The sequence below is a fragment of the Cucumis sativus genome, chromosome 7 (genome assembly GCF_000004075.3).
Source record: "Cucumis sativus cultivar 9930 chromosome 7, Cucumber_9930_V3, whole genome shotgun sequence".
NCBI classification, from domain to species: Eukaryota; Viridiplantae; Streptophyta; class Magnoliopsida; order Cucurbitales; family Cucurbitaceae; genus Cucumis; species Cucumis sativus.
The window spans coordinates 15280331-15296313 of NC_026661.2; the positions used below are offsets into that span (position 1 = coordinate 15280331).

Genomic DNA, 15983 nt, shown 5'->3' on the forward strand with positions numbered 1-15983 from the left:
AAAATAGAACTAGAAAATGACAAGATTGAAAACCGAACAGGTAAAATGTAAAAAATTCTCCACTTGCTATGGGACCACCAAAGTAAGTGGGGAACTTTCTATGGTTTACCTGTTCAGTTCTTTATCTTGTCATTTTCTACTTCGCTTTTTCCAATCAATTTTCTAGAACCACCAAAACGATGGTTGTTTCTCTTTGAATCAATCTCATATTTCTTTCGACGCAACTCCTAATAATGTTTAACTTCCCTCTTTGCACATTTTGTGCATGTCTCTACTCTTGGATTCGAGGTCCTCAAATGCAGTCAAAGGAAATTCTTGCACCTAAGCTCTTCTACAGTCTCCTCATACTCTTCCTTTTCTTTCTTCGTTGCTTCAATAACATATTGTAATTCTAAAATATACAACAAATTTAATATCAAACATACATACAATCTATAATCTATACATACAATATAAATACAACAACAAGAATCTATACATACATCGAGAGCTCTTCATCCATGAATTTTAACAAGAACAATCGAACGCTTATTTTCTTAATTTTATACACATACAACAAGAATTTACATATACAAACTCATACAATTTTCACATAAATTACCCATACATACATTACACGTACGATCTACAATTTAAATTGTTATGATATATAGTTATAACATATGTCCGTTATTGTAATTGTACATAGTGTTTAGGGTTTATTTTGTTCTCTATATAAATATGTAACTTTTCTTTGACTCAAGATAAATAAGAAATATACTTCTCATAATTCTAGATTACTTGGTATCAGAGACATTAGGGTTTCAAATGGCTGTTAGCTTTCTCCTCCATTAAGCTTAAGTTTAGGTTACCTTTTGCTGACCATTTGTCGACACCACCCATACCATATGAAGTGCCACCTTCGTTCGCCTAAGTTTGTCTTCGTCGATCATCGGGAAACACCACGCATGAGCTTCACGAGCCGTTGGAATATCCCTGCACATCATCCACGAGCCGATGCGTGAAAGCGTGTGAGGACTCTGATTTGACCTCCGTCTTTTGGGCTTGTCTCGAACCTTTGTTTTCGGTCAGTATGTGCTTTGGGTCTATCAAATAGTATTTGGGTTTGACAAAAACTGAAGGCTACGCCATTGTTTTAGGGTTTTCTTCCAATTTTACAGCAGTTTGGATTGAACTTTTCCTTGTATGTGTGGACTACAATCAGTGTGTGACTTATATGGTAGACATAAAAAAAATTTCCAACGTCATTCCCTTAACCTCTAAGATCACAGAACACAAGTTAAATGGATCTAATTATTATGATTGGCGTCAGACAATTTTGTTCTATTTTAGAAGTGTTGATATGGATGGTCATATGACCAAAGATCCCCTAGAAGATAGAAAGTGGAAGAAGGATTGGCTTCGTGATGTTGCCCGTTTATATCTTTAGATCAAAAACTCCATTGAGAGTGAGATAATTGGAATGGTTGATCACTGTGAGTCCATTAAAGAACTTTTGGAATTTTTAGATTTTCTATATTCAAGTAAAGAACAAGTACATAGAATGTTTGATGTTTGTATGCAATTTTTTCATGCTGAATAAAAAGTTGAGTCTATCACAAACTAGTTTATGCGGTTTAAAAAGATAACTGTCGAGCTTGACTTGTTGTTACCTTTTAGTCCTGTTGTTAAAGTTCAACAAGCTCAACGAGAGAAGATGGTTGTTATGATCTTTTTTAATGGACCCTTACTTGAATTTGGAATGACAAAGGCACATATTCTCTCTGACTCTAAGATTTCATCATTAGGTGATGCTTTCACTCGTGTCCTTCGCATTGAAAGTTCTCCAACTGGTGTATCTATTCCTCAACCTAATAGTGCTCTCTTTAGCAAGAACAATAACCATCGGCAGCTCGAGCGATGGATAGCAATGTTCAGAGAAATAATTATGATCATAAAAAATCAGATTCTGCAAAGATTGTTTGTAACTACTGTCATAAGTTAGGCCATATAAAACGTGATTGTTGGAAATTGTTATATAAGAATAGTCAACGATCTCAACATGCTCAAATAGCTTCCACATGTGATATACCAGAGGCGTCGGTTACTATTTTTGCCAAATGGATCATAAACTCTAGTACCATAGCTCATATGACAGGTAATATATTTTAAAAATTTACAAATATAATAAAGTTGGGTAAACTATTACCTCAAAGACGTTGCTAGATTACGTGTTAGATTTTGTTATATTTATATTTTCTAAAACTGTTACTACAAACTTTACAAACTTGATTATTATCCATAAAATTTTACGATTACTATACAAAAATCAAACTAACTTTAAAATGTTGGGTTTTAGGTTAGTTTGGACAAATTTTCATTTTTGTGCAGTCCAGAAAAGAATAAAATAGAAAAAAAGGGAGAAACTAATTTCATTATTTGTCTTTGTGAAATGTGATTGGGATAAGGAGTTTGTGTAATGAATGGAAAAAAAAAGGAGTTCCCACATTTCTAAACCTCACCTTCACCTCACAGCCTTCAATCCTTTAATCTCTCTAATGTCATTCTCATTTTCCTCGTGAAAAAATAAATGTTCTTTCCTACCATTCATTCATTCATTTTTGACTTCTTTCTCCATCTCTGATTTCTGGGTTCACCTATAGAAGTTAAGGATCCGACTGATTCTCTTCAATTCAACCTCACACTGCCACCGCCTCCATTTCATAATTACGGTAAAGTTCTCCATTTTTTTAGATTTTGTTTGGTTCTGATTTGATAATAGGTCTAGAGTGCAATGCGGCAGTGGTAACTGTTCTAGTTGTAAGTGTGGATTGATGAATGCGAATAAGTTGATGTAAGATTTTTAAATTGTTGAGCATTCAGGATTGGTGTATAAGAAAACAAAATTCACATAAAGTTGAAAAATAGGGTTATTAGTTATAGGAAATGGAACATGTACATCTTTGAAGTAAAGAGGTACCAGATATTTTTAGTCCCCCTTGCTTGTTCCCAAGTTCTGCGCTAATTCTGCATCCGGTTTCTTCATTTTACCTGCATTTTATTTTTGGGGTGGTTTCTTAGACTAATATTGCTTCACACTTGTTAATGGTAGCTTGGGTTCATCTATGATTCCTTGTTATACATGTGTCTGTGTGTAAGAGCTAGGAAGCTGTATTGTAAAAAAATTATTATAATTTGGAGAGGGAAGAGTGTGGAATCTTAACCGTGAGGTAGTGATTAACGGAAAATAATGTACTCAGACATTCTTCGGGAAAACCAAATAGAAACCACAAAATAAAATCGTCACCTCTCACTTGCCCTGGCTTTTTCTCCCTAGATTTCCCAATGTAATTGACAAATGGATCTGTTCTCAAATATCAGTCCCCTAGTCATTGTTATAAGTATTCTTCCACCTTCTTAGGCATCCTGCACCACCCAGCAAAATCAAACAATGTTTCCTAGGTTCCAACCAAAGATAGACCTCAAAGAAGTGGCATATCTTTCATAAAAGTTACACGTAAAATAGCCCTTGCAAATTCTGAGTTGATACTCCTAGGGTGTATAATGGATAACGTGGCAAAGGGCTATTTTAGTTGATAGCGACTAAAGTGGTAAAACGGTATTTTATTTTATTTTTATGGAGCTTTGACCTGTCAAACCAGTTTTATGGTGGAGGTAAGGAGTGTTATATGGTTCATATTAGGAGGTGTGCATTAATATTTGCAGTTTGGAGCCGTTTTTTGGCGGAGTATAAAATAGTTGGGGCAGGTGATTATGGTTATACAATTTTTGTCGATCAGGTGTTTGGTTTTGATTGGGCCAGGCATAGAGGTTGTAGAGAGATGATTGAGTAATGCTTTCCCTGTTCTTTTCGTGACAAAGAAAGGTTTTTTGGCTAGCTTGGGTGTGTGTTATTGTGGAGGCCTTGGGTTGAGAGAAACAATAGAATTATTAGAGGTTTTTGAGAGGTCTCTGAGTGAGGTGTTGTCCTGTAATAGATTCAACGTGTCCCTTTGGATTTTTGTGTAAAAGTTGTCGTTTTTTTTTTGTGTGTGTTTTGCTACGTTTTATTTTGTTTGATTGAAAGCCATGGTTCCTTTCTTGTGGGTTCTTCTTTAAAGTAGGTCTATGTATTCTTTTTGTTTTTCTCAATGAGAGAGAGAGTGATCAAAACTTAAGAGGCCATTTTTTGCTTCTCTATCATTAAATTTCTTTTTCCGGATGCTCTTCCTTTCCATTTATATGTGATTGCTTATTTTGGACAAGAATTGGAAATAAATTGTTTAGGTTGCCTCTTTTTTTTTAAATGAAACTATGTTTTCCCCTTTCTCCCAAGGGCCTTGGCTCCTTTTGAGTCTCATTGTTTCTGTGAGGCCTACAAACTAATTCTGTTGTCTTAATTCTCAACCTTTCACTGTAAAACATGCTATCGTTCCTGGCTATGTTCAAAATTTACTTCACCCTTATATGTGCTGACTGAAGGAGCTCTCTACAGATGGCAGAGCATGTGGCAGTCACACCATCACCATGTATCAAGCTACAAATTTGGAGAGCTCCATTCAAAGTGAAAAGCCCCGCACTATGCAATCTCAGGTTTAAAAAAGAACAGAGGTTAACTGATTTTTCTTATTTGCTAACCTTTAGTTTTATTTTATCTAAGACAACCCTTCTTCCATTTTCTGCATTCAATATAAGCCCTAATTATGTTTGTTTTGTTTTTTTTCTTTTCTTGTGTATCTAGTCTAGGAGTCTTGGTAAGATATGGTTAGGAAGTGATTATTAAACTGTGAACTTATTTTTATGTGCACTATTGCTGAGGGGTTAGAGATAAAATAAGTATAAACTGAATGCATTGTTCATATTGATTCTTCATATGTAGAAAGTACAATTGACATTCTTTCATTTTTTGTATTCTAGAAAATCCTCTTCTGAGAGCTATAAGTTCATTAGGATCTCAACTTGGAGAAGCCATGAGCTTATTGGTTCTTGTGGCTCAAACTTAATTGTAAATCCTGCTCCCAGGAAGACCTTCAGAGAGCATGCTTACCTAAGGTCTTTGGTAAATGTCGATGGAACAACAGCCTCCGAGGCAATTTTTGTTGATCAATTGCTTTTGATGACCAGTATATTTCTAACATATATGGCTGGAGTAATACCTGTACCAAAGTCTAATCAACGTGGAAATATCAACTCTCAGACCAATTCAGTCTTAGATAACCAAACCTTTTCTGGTAGGTAAGGGTGCACAGTTTACAAGTTTGAGATCTGTTGTTGCTAACTAACATAATTCACTGTTTTCTCCATTGTTATTTGTTGTGTATATCTGCACTTTTTGTCTGCTTCGGTTTATTTTGAGGTTTCATATTTTATTTGTATATATTTATTATTGCAGTGGCATGAAGACTGATGGTCAAATTAATCCGAAGCATGCATTAGATGTAGTTAAAGGAAAAATTTTGGATTTTCTAGATGCTTTTGAACGTAGGAAAAGTATGGAAACCGATGTTCTCGAATTTACAGAATGTCAGGCCAAGCGACCCCTATGCTTGAATGCAATTGGTGAGGGTCCGAGGTTAAGATTGCTTTGGGCTTCTTTTCAACTAATCGAGGAAGAGGCAGGCATCTAACTGTACTGTACCCTCTTGTCACATTATATTCTATACGTTTGTTTTAATGTTTGGGTGGTTTTTACTTGTTACGACGAACTTACTTGAACAAGATTTGTTCTATAGGTTGTACAACTGTGCCGTTGAGTTCCAAGGTTGTTACTTGTTAGGTTAAATAGTTTATAAATTTGAGATTGTAATATAAATTTGTTTATTGGTGTTGAAACTTGTAGATTGATGAGAAAAGGAATCTACTTTTCCTTGTTCTTTCCAGAATCCCTTAACTACAAATCATTTAGTTTTAACAATAGCCTATTGTTGTACATTCTGTTCCTTACGTGGGATCTACAAATTTTCGTTGAGCTGTGTTATGTGTTGTGTGTGCTTGTTTTTTTTATAATTTTTTTAAAAAATATGAAATTATATGATGATATCTTCATAAGTGCTTGCTTCCACAACTCCGGAAGTAGGGGTCTTCACCCCATTCATCCAAAGAATTTGGCCTTGCTTTTTAAGTATATGTCCGCTCAGTAGTTGAGTGACAAGTATTCCAATGGACAATCTGCATGAGCAAAGAATAAATGATCTTGGCACTCTTTCTTTGAAACTGCCTGGCCACTAAGCTCACCTATAGGTTCCAGCTTTCATTCTCTCTCCAAGTGGGTATCCACCAAAAGCTTAATTACTTTCCTTGCTTTCATGAGACTTTAGTTTATCGAACAATTTGGCAATTTTTTTTTAGGAATTTGAAAATTTTCAGTATTCAATTTCATTGTGCAAAATTTTGCATCCTTTGTTAATTTGATATCTGTTCTGCAGGTCAACAATATTTCCAATGCTACTATTCAGAGCATGGATGATTTGTCTAAAATATTTTCTGAATTTATCCTAAAATCCCCTCGACCTGTATGCATGTCTTGGCTGAGAAACGAACTGTCGGTGGAAAATAATGATTCTAGTAAGGTACTTCCTGGAATAAATTTTATCTTCCAAATCTGCTTTTCTAGTCATTTTCTCTTAGCTTTACTAGTTAACACTCTTGCCTTTTCCTTTCCTTGAATGTCTACAGGCATTTCTTTCTTTGATGTCTGAAAAATTTAAGGCAGAAGACAACATTTTACCAGGAATTAAGAAGTCTGGCAAGGAAGAGCTGTTTGCAGAATTGATGCACTTTCTTAGTTTTGGTGCTCGCAGGTACTTTGTTTACTTAATCTTGCTCCAAGTTTCGGAAGTTCTATCACATTCGCGATGTCTAGGCTATTCTGTATATTCAAAGGGAAATCAGAATTCCATTTTGGTACTCTCTAATTCTTGCCTGCTTGGTAGGGCTGGGTAGGGCTTCAATACTGTTAGCTTGTTTAATTTGTGGCTAGAATATTTATGTTATGCACAACTTTTTTCACTAAAAGAAACAAATGATTTCATAAAAATTATTTATAATATATAAACATCTAATTATTGGTTACCTATTCAGTATGAAAAACAAGAAACATGTATAAATCTAATGAAATGTTTACCAAAAAACAGATCAACTTTTTTGTGACTTATTATTATTATGATTATTTATAGGAAACTGTTAGGCCCCTGATTATCCATACATACAAACGAAAGGGTAAGAAAGTATTTACCCGTAAGAGACAGCTATGGAAGAGAGTATAGGAGAGGGGAAAATATCTGATGGGACCCACTAATGATGAGGTAAAGAATGTTTTGGGGATTGATGTAGGCAGGTTTTATTTTGGTAACAGCTGCTGTGGCTTTTAGAGGGAGAGGTTGCCAACCTTTTTGAAGGAGCTGAACGTTATTATCATTTCTTTGTAATTCCTTGCATTTGGTTCTTTCTGCTTAGCTTGTAAGAACTTATTTCAATTGCAATATATCTGTTAAGGTACCTTGTACTGAAACTCAGAAAAACTCCCAGACAACAATAACAAGATAATAAAACAAAGAAATACTCTGATTAATCTATTGATAGAGCAATATATCCAGTTCACAACATAACATGAGAATTCGAGGAAAGAAGAGTTAAAAGGAAAATAAAGACAACAAGCATATAGTGCCCAGCTCCTTTGAGAACGCTGGAATCCTCTCCCTAAAAGCCTTTAGCAGCTTTTACCTAAAAGAGGCCTAGGGTGACAATCCCAAAACATTCCTTATTTATACTAACATTCAAGTGAGACCCACAGCCTTTTCTCCTCTATCAATTTGTCTCTCCTGGTACAGCCACACATATATTTCCTCTCTTGCCCCTTCTTTTATAAGTATGCAAATTTGGGGGTTTAACAGTATCTCAACAGAGTGCTGCCTCTCTTTCTACTATTGTTGAGTTTCTTAGTTTCAGGTTGGAGAATCCTAATAGAAACATAAACCAATTTATTGATTACTGAAATTGATTACAAAAGAATTATTATTAAGAGTCTTTTTTTTTTTGCAATGAAAACAGCACTTTTCATTGATGGATAGGAGTTAGAGGGGTCAACAGACACACCTGAATATCTCAACTAGGTTGGTACACCCATAGCACCCTCATCATCTCCCATTATCAGAGTATAATTACAAAAAAAACACCTCAGTGATAAAAGAGTGTAGATAAGCTTTAATTACAAAATGGAGGAGATAAATTACTCCAAGATAAAAGTTGAAGATGAAGTAAAATCCTTCGGTGCTTATCTGAGAAAGCTCAAGCATTTCTTTCCATCGTAATTTCAATAAAAAGCTGTAATAAAGTTGCACCAAAGAAATTTGTTCTCTTTTTTAAACAGATGTAGATGGTGAAGAGTGAAGACCGCCTTTGGTCATGTAATGTAATAAACCAGCCAAAAGACTCGTAGAAATGTCCAGAATGCTGAAAATACCAATCTGTCTCATGATTCTTCATGCCAAGGTGACAGAAACTTGGTGAGATAGCTAGCCAAGGAGATCTTCGTTAGAGCTATTCACATGTATTAAGCAAGCATGGCTTAGGTCTCAAATCAAGAATTTTGCCTTTTTGGGATTAGTACCATTTGCAAGATTTTGATTAGATGTGGGTCTCTTAGTTAATGAGCTAGAAGGAACGTGCTCTCCAAAGACCAAATATCAAAAGTCATTGATTAGTTGTAACAAAGGGCGGAAGAAGGGAAGGTGAGGCTTATTACCCAATTTCCACCTCATTAAGATTTCTTATGAATAAATTCCATAATCTTGTAATTGGATTCTATACGTCAATGATGGTAGCTTCCCTTTTCTAGTGTAAGATGTGATAAATAATAGAATGTTTTAGTTAAAGATTTTGGCTCCGAGACCAAAAAATCCTTCAGAATAGAGTTTTGTCTCCCCTTACAACGCCAGAGTCTAAATGCAATATGACTATGGACACGATGCCTCAATTTTTCAACAGGCTTCCAAGGCCTTTTGATGAAGATGTGGACTTTTCTCCCGGCTTGTAGTTGAACTGGGTTGTAATACATATTAGCAACAATTTTTCTCTGCGGAGCTCCTTTTCGATAAAAGCATCAAATCCATTTGGTGAACAGGGAAATACTTTTCAGATGATTATAAAAAATTCCCCATCCCCTTCCTCTATGGGAGCTTAAATGGTAAACCATTTGACCAGATGACATCCTTTTTTCATTCCTATCATTATTCACAAATTGAAAAAGAAGAGATTGAACAGTTGGTGAGGAAGATATTGGTTGGGATAATGCATCAAAGAATCGGTTCTTTCTCCAAGCCTTATTCTACTTACTAAAGAAAGGGATGGCAGGGTCTTGTATGGACTATTGTGCTTTAAACCAATCATATCACCTGATAAATTTCCAGTTCTGGTTATGGAGGAGTGATTGGATAAGTTGTATGGAGCAACTGTATTCTTGAAGATCACCATCAACCAAATTAAGATACTATTGGGTTGGCTTAAGGTAGGAGATATGCATAAAATGGTTTTCAAACACATGAAGGTCAAGTAATGCCCTTGCAACCACGCTTCGACATTCCTGTTCATTATTATGTTGTAGCCATTTCTACAAAAAAAATTCCTGGTTTACTTTGATGATTCCTTGTGTGCGTGTTCAAGTTGTTTTCAAAATTGGAAAAAGAAAATCATTTAATTCAAACATCTTTTCTTGCGTGTCTAGACAAATATGTATCTGACGTGTGTCTGTGCTTCTTAGCTTATAACGGGACCATTCTGGGCTTTTGTTTTTGAGCAGGGATTATTGCTATTATGACCATAGCCTGTATGTCAAGCATGGAATTTCAATATTAGAAGATTTGCTGATAACCTTCGCTGATGGGATTGCAAGTATGTATCTAGAATTTATTTCTGTTGACAGCAGTTTCTTTGATGAAGTGGATAATATTGGCTTGGCATTGTGTACCCTATCAACACGAGCACTCCAAAGACTGCGTAATGAGGTACTATTTTTCTTTCCCTTTTTGCCTGTGGTGGTTAATGAGGTTGATGAATCCTGAATAGCTTCTCTAATTTATTATTTTATGACAAATTTGGGAACTCCAAGTTTTCTTTTCCTTACATTTTACTATTTTAGAGCCAAGTAGTGAATTTCATTTACCCGTATATTGTCATATGGGAAAAAGAAAACAGGAACAATTCACTGTCTTGTGTGATTATTTCGTTCCTGTCCCTAGCTATATTCTTTTGTTTGCCATTTCACTTTTCAATGTTATTCTGCTTTGAAGATGTATGAAGAAAATTTATTGAAACAACATACTTCTCCCTTTTTATGTTGGAGAAGACAATTTCGGAGCACAGTCTTTTGCAATGGGAACTGGTTGAATTTTAAAATTCCCTTGTGGAAATCTCTAGGTCATTTGGGGACTGATTGATTTTTTTGCATAGAAGAGGGAGGACATTTGTTACAGTAACATGAGTGGTATTGGTTAAAGTATGAAGAAAATACGTTTGTCAGATTAAAACTGATGGTAAAACAGAAAAGGATGATTTGAATCATTCAAAATTGTGTCGTATAGTTTGTAGGAGGAATAGACTGCTGTAGTTTGAGATTTTCTTTTGCAAAATTATTTCCGTACATTGCATAAAATTTTAAGGGTGAGTTTTGTTAATAGGTGGCTATGAACCAATGGTTGTATCAAAACATCGAGGCCATTGTATCGATGTATGAAGACCGGTTTGATCTATGTACACTTAGTAGTCAACCGATTGACCTACCAGGCAGTGGACAGGTCAATATTGATAATTGGTGGATGAAATATATCCTCAGAAGAAAAGAAACTTTGTCTTCTCAGGTATATTATGTTGTGATACGCTCCTTTGCCATGCCTGTAAAACGCACCAAGGAGTTGAGAGCTTTAAGGGGATGGTATGTTCCTTCAATATAATTTAATATAATTCTCATTTTTATGCATACTTCTGAAATCCAATTTTGTGGTGGACAGTCATTTTTCGGGTAACAGTTTCTGAAATAGCTTTAGCAGGAGCAATTTGATTTGTTAATATAATAGGGATTAACTATGAATATTGTTGTTTAAATATAAATGTAACTTGTTAATTGAACTAACAGCTAATAATTGAAGTTTGTTGGTTGGAACCATTTGACCAGGAGTACAGGAGTTGTATTGGGTTAAAAGGAAGTGAATGATATGATGTTGAGTAGTGTTATGGGTGCAAGGTAAAGCAAAAAAATTGAAAAGATACATTAAACTGACCATAACTGTTATCGGTTCAGGTTGAAAATGATCAGTTTGGTGGTTTTAGTTTGAAAATGAAAAAAACCAAAATTGTTCAGTCAGATTTGAGTTTGGCATAAGAATAAATCGAGCAAACCAATTGATCTAAAAAATAATGGAGTTTAGTTGGCATGAAATTAGAATTAGTATCCAGTAGGTCACGAGTCCCCAATATGCACAGGCCTGCTTAACCAAACCGTGTCTGAGAGTTATGTCAAATAACATGGTTTAGTTGGCGTAAAATTGGAACTAGTATCCAGTAGGTCACGAGTTGCCGATATGTGTGTGCCTGCTTTGCCAAACAGTGGACGACCAGACCTTAGTCCGTTACAGATAATTCGGTTATATACCTTTAGTGGTTCAGTTAGGTTCCCTGAATATTGGCATGCCTGCTTACCCAAATAGTAAACCACCAGATCTTAGTTAGCTGGTTTGAGATGGTTTGGTTATAACTTTAGTGGTTCAATTAGGTTCCTTGTATTTTCTAATAAATTTTGTGGTTCGATTTCACGTGTCCAAATTGATTACACCCGGTTGGAAATATGTTGGAAACAAGGAGCTAGTTTGTTGTTTATAGCCTCAAGGGTATTTTTGTAATTTACTGTACCCTAGTTTTATTTCCTTATCTGTTTGGAAGTATTGTAGCGTATATATATTCTTCCCCCTTGTATTATTTGGATTATTAGAAAATAAAAAGAGCTGCTTTTATTGTGGTTTTTTGTTATGGAAATCCTAGGATTTGGAAATTAGGAACCCAATTGATGAGTCCCTAATGTCAAATTCTAAAACCCTCAAATCAATTCAGCAATAGCCCAAGGAATAGATTAGATTTGGATTACCCTTTGATCGAACCCAATTGCCCCCCTAGCTCTGGTTCTAAACCAACACAAACTCAAAGTATGACTGAACTTAATAATAACTTTTGTGCTGAGGATGATATGGTTGATGTGGTTGAGGAGGACAAGACTAATATGATAACTCCAAGAGAGAACAACGTTGCCATAAGTGATGAAATTCTAGCAGAAAAACAGATTGGTGAGACCAGCCCAAGATGACAGACAAACCAGGGAGTTATGCCCTTTCTTGACACCCTTTCTTGACATGCCCATTGCCTTGAGAATGGGTACTATGTTTTGTGTGAAGCACTCAATGCGTAATTGTATATCTTACAGTAATCTATCGTCTAAGTTCAAGGCGTTCACTGCAAGTCTCAATATTGCAAGAGTACCAAAGAACATACATGAAGCTATGGAGAGTCCTGAGTGGAAGATTGCTGCACGGAAGAAATGGGAGAGCGTGAGAAGAATAAAACATGGGATCTCTGCACTATTCCTAAGGGCACATGACAATGGGATACAAATGAGTGTTTACTGTGAAGTACAAATTAGATGGAACCTTAGACACCCAAGGCAAGGCTAGGCTTACTGTGAAGTACAAACTTTTCTCTTGTGGTAAAGTTAAACACAGTTGGTGCTTTTTTGTCTGTTGCAGTCAACAAAGAGTGGCCTCTATCAATTTGATGTTTAGAATGCTTTCCCAAATGGTGATTTGGAAGAAGTGTACATGAGTCCTCCTCCAGGTTTTGAAGATCAGTTTAATCACCAAGTTTGTAAGCTTCAAAAAGTCTCTTTATGATCTGAAACAATACCCCAGGGAATGGTTCTATAGATTGACCACCTTTGTTAAATCTAAAGGCTTCACCCTACAAAGAACACATGGAAGCTCTAAATCGTGTTCTGATGCATTTGACAACTACTCTAGGTAAAGGTTTGATGTTCAGGTTACTGACAAAAAATGTATTGAGGCTTATACCGACTCTGATTGAGTAGGATCAATTACTGATAGAAAGTCCACTGAGATATTGTACCTTTATGTGGTGTAATTTTGTTACTTGGAGGAGTAAGAGGTAGGGTGTTATTGCTAGGAGTAGTGTTGAAGTTGAATACAGAGTTATGAGTTTGAGAATGTGTGAAGAGATCTAGTTGCAGAAAGTTTTGTCTGATCTTCACTTGGACAGTGAGTTACATATGAAGCTCTTCTATGATAATAAAACTGCTATAAGTATAGCTAATGGTCCAGTTCAACATGTCAGAACAATACATGTGGGGATTGACAAACATTTTATAAAGGAGAAACTTGATAGCGAGAGTATCTTTATTCCGTACATTTTGTCCAGTGACCAGTCACAAATTGTTGAAATTTTCACCAAAGGATTACTCATACAAAACTTTCTCGTGTTAGCAAGTTGGGTCTAATTATCATTTACACTCCAACTTGAGAAGGAGTGTTGGAAATACGTTGGAAATAAGGGGCTAGTTGATTGTTTATTAGCCTCAAGGGTATTTTTGTGATTTATTATACTATTGTTTTATTTCCTTATTTGTTATGGCTTGTTGTAGCCTATATATATTATTCCCCCTTGTATTCTTTGGATTATTAGAAAATAACAAGAGTGGCTTCTATTGTGTTTTTTTCTTCATGTACTAGGGTTTTCCATGTATACCTTGTGTCTTCTTCTTCTTTTCAATACACCCAAGTAGTGTTCTGGAGAGAGATAGTTGGAGTTGAGAGGTACTTGACCTTCGTGGGCATGTGGGATCAAAATAATCTTAATCTTAAGAGGGTTTCGAAATTCAAATGATATAAGTTTCTATAATGAAGCTTATTTTCATAGTCTGGGTCATTTTCTTGTGGACATTATTTTTGTATGCTCTTGGGTTATTGAGATGAGCGTTCTCCATTATTCATTTTTTTTTAACAAAGAATACATTGGTTCATATGTATGCTTTCGCGTATGCATAATGAACTCCCAAAATATGACAGAGTCGTTTCATAATTATTTGCAAAGGGTGTTTTCCATAAGACACTTGTCTTTGGTGGTGGCTTAAATGAACAGAATTGTAATCTTATGAATATTGCAGGAGGTATTACTTCAGCCTGTTGATTGAATTATCCGACATTACAATGCCGTTGATAAGAGTAGTAATCGATAAAATCAGTAGCGGAATATCGTTCTTTCTAGTCTGTCTGATTGGAAGATCTTTAGGGCTCATCTATACAGGAATCAGGCAGTCACTGCGGTGGAAATGAAGGTTTGTTAGTTCTGATTTCTATTTCGTTGTTTTCCCATTATTTCAGTTCCCTGATATTTTTTTGTAGTTTGTATCAACTTGAAAATTTGGTTTAGTTTTTATCAATTGCAATTTGAGATAACATAGAACGTAGTACATTCTTTTTTTCTTTTTGCCTTTTTATCACATGAATTTTGATGAAAATCCATATTGCAGATTGAACACGTAGTGTTTTTTTCTTTTTCTTTTTTTTTTTTAATCTCTGAAAGATTGAATTGCATTCTTCTATTCCCCTGGAAAAAAAATTACAAATACCCATTAAAAAATTTATTTGAATTGATGAAATTCCAATAGTGTTACCATGGGCCAATTTTGAAACCATTGAGTTCGACAGGATTTGAGCAACAGCTCTTCTATTTAATCAAATTTGGTTCTTCTAATTCGTGAATTTGAGCTATACTAATGAGAACAAGTGTTGTTTTTTTAATATTAAAATATCATTTTAATTCCCAAATCTAAATAAAATAAAATCTGGAGCATATAAATAAATATAACACTTAGATCTAAATAAAAATGCATGATATGCTTCACCTGTTGAAATCTTACTCCAAGTGACATCATATTCAACATTCATTAACTAAATTTAAATCGTATATCTCATAACTAATTAAATCAAATAAGATAAGAACTAGGTTAACATCATCTAGACAAGATAAACTGAAAATAATAAAAACTAATAAAATAAAATAAAATAAATTGCTTCATTTTGACATTGAATTTTCACTCATGTTTTTCTTTTTTATTTAAACTCATTATCTAATGATTATTTTCTTTAAATTTAAATTTAAATTTCTAACAAAATATTGGTCATTAAATTAAATTAAATTAAATTTAAAAATAAGTTAAAAGTAAAAAATAATAACAAACAAACTTAAGAAAACAAACAAAATGAAATAAATTTTTTTAAAAAATCTCATAGGACGACTCTCCCTTTTTCTCCTTCATGAACGAGTGTTGAACACTATTTATCTAACCTTCATTAATTCAATTTAAATCATACATTTCATGCCAAATAAAGTGAAATAAAATAGTTAGGTTAACCGACTTTTGACATTCATAAAATATAAAATCTAAAACCCTAAATATATATTTTTTTTAAAAAAATAAATAGAACGAAAATAATGAAAACTAAATGAAAAAGAAAACACAAAAATTGGTTAAGTTTGGCAGAGATTAGAGACAAACATTAGTTAAATGAAATTCCTCATATAAATAAATATAGCACTTAGACTTACGTAAAATGATATGCTCAACCTATTTTGGAATTTTAGTATTGAGTGAAATAATTTATCCAACATTCATTAATTCAATTTAATCACACTTCTCATTCTTAATTAAATAAAATAAAATAGAATGTGTTCCTAGTAAATAAAATCTGAAACCCTAGAGTTTATAAAAATTTAAGGAAAAAAAATTAGATGATGAAAACTAAAAGGAAAACAAAACAAAAAAAATTGCTTCTGTTAATTAGCAGTGGTTAGAGACAAACCAAAGCTCAAAACAACTATTAAACACTAACATTCAAAATTAAAAGAAATCTCCTCAAGCATATAATTGAGAATTATTCTAACAATTTATA

At 34.3% G+C, this 15983-nt stretch overlaps 1 protein-coding gene and 1 long non-coding RNA gene across 3 annotated transcripts; both read left to right on the plus strand.

Moving 5' to 3' along the window:
- The first annotated feature begins 2394 nt into the window (after positions 1–2394).
- On the plus strand, positions 2395–14568 carry LOC101223105. Of its 2 annotated transcripts, none has more exons than XM_011660877.2 (9): positions 2395–2711; positions 4475–4590; positions 4897–5214; positions 5372–5594; positions 6405–6548; positions 6655–6779; positions 9776–9980; positions 10653–10906; positions 14195–14568. In XM_011660877.2, the coding sequence occupies exons 2-9, from the start codon at positions 4475–4477 to the stop codon at positions 14361–14363; spliced, it is 1554 nt and encodes a 517-aa protein (XP_011659179.1). In that variant the 5' UTR covers positions 2395–2711; the 3' UTR covers positions 14364–14568. The 2 variants fall into 2 exon arrangements, with proteins under 2 accessions (XP_011659179.1, XP_031744960.1); XM_031889100.1 differs by having other exon boundaries at positions 4475–4572.
- Positions 10913–13744, plus strand: LOC116405193. Its single transcript, XR_004218355.1, has 2 exons — positions 10913–12343; positions 12446–13744. It is a non-coding gene; the product is annotated as an uncharacterized LOC116405193 (long non-coding RNA).
- Positions 14569–15983: the final 1415 nt, after the last annotated feature.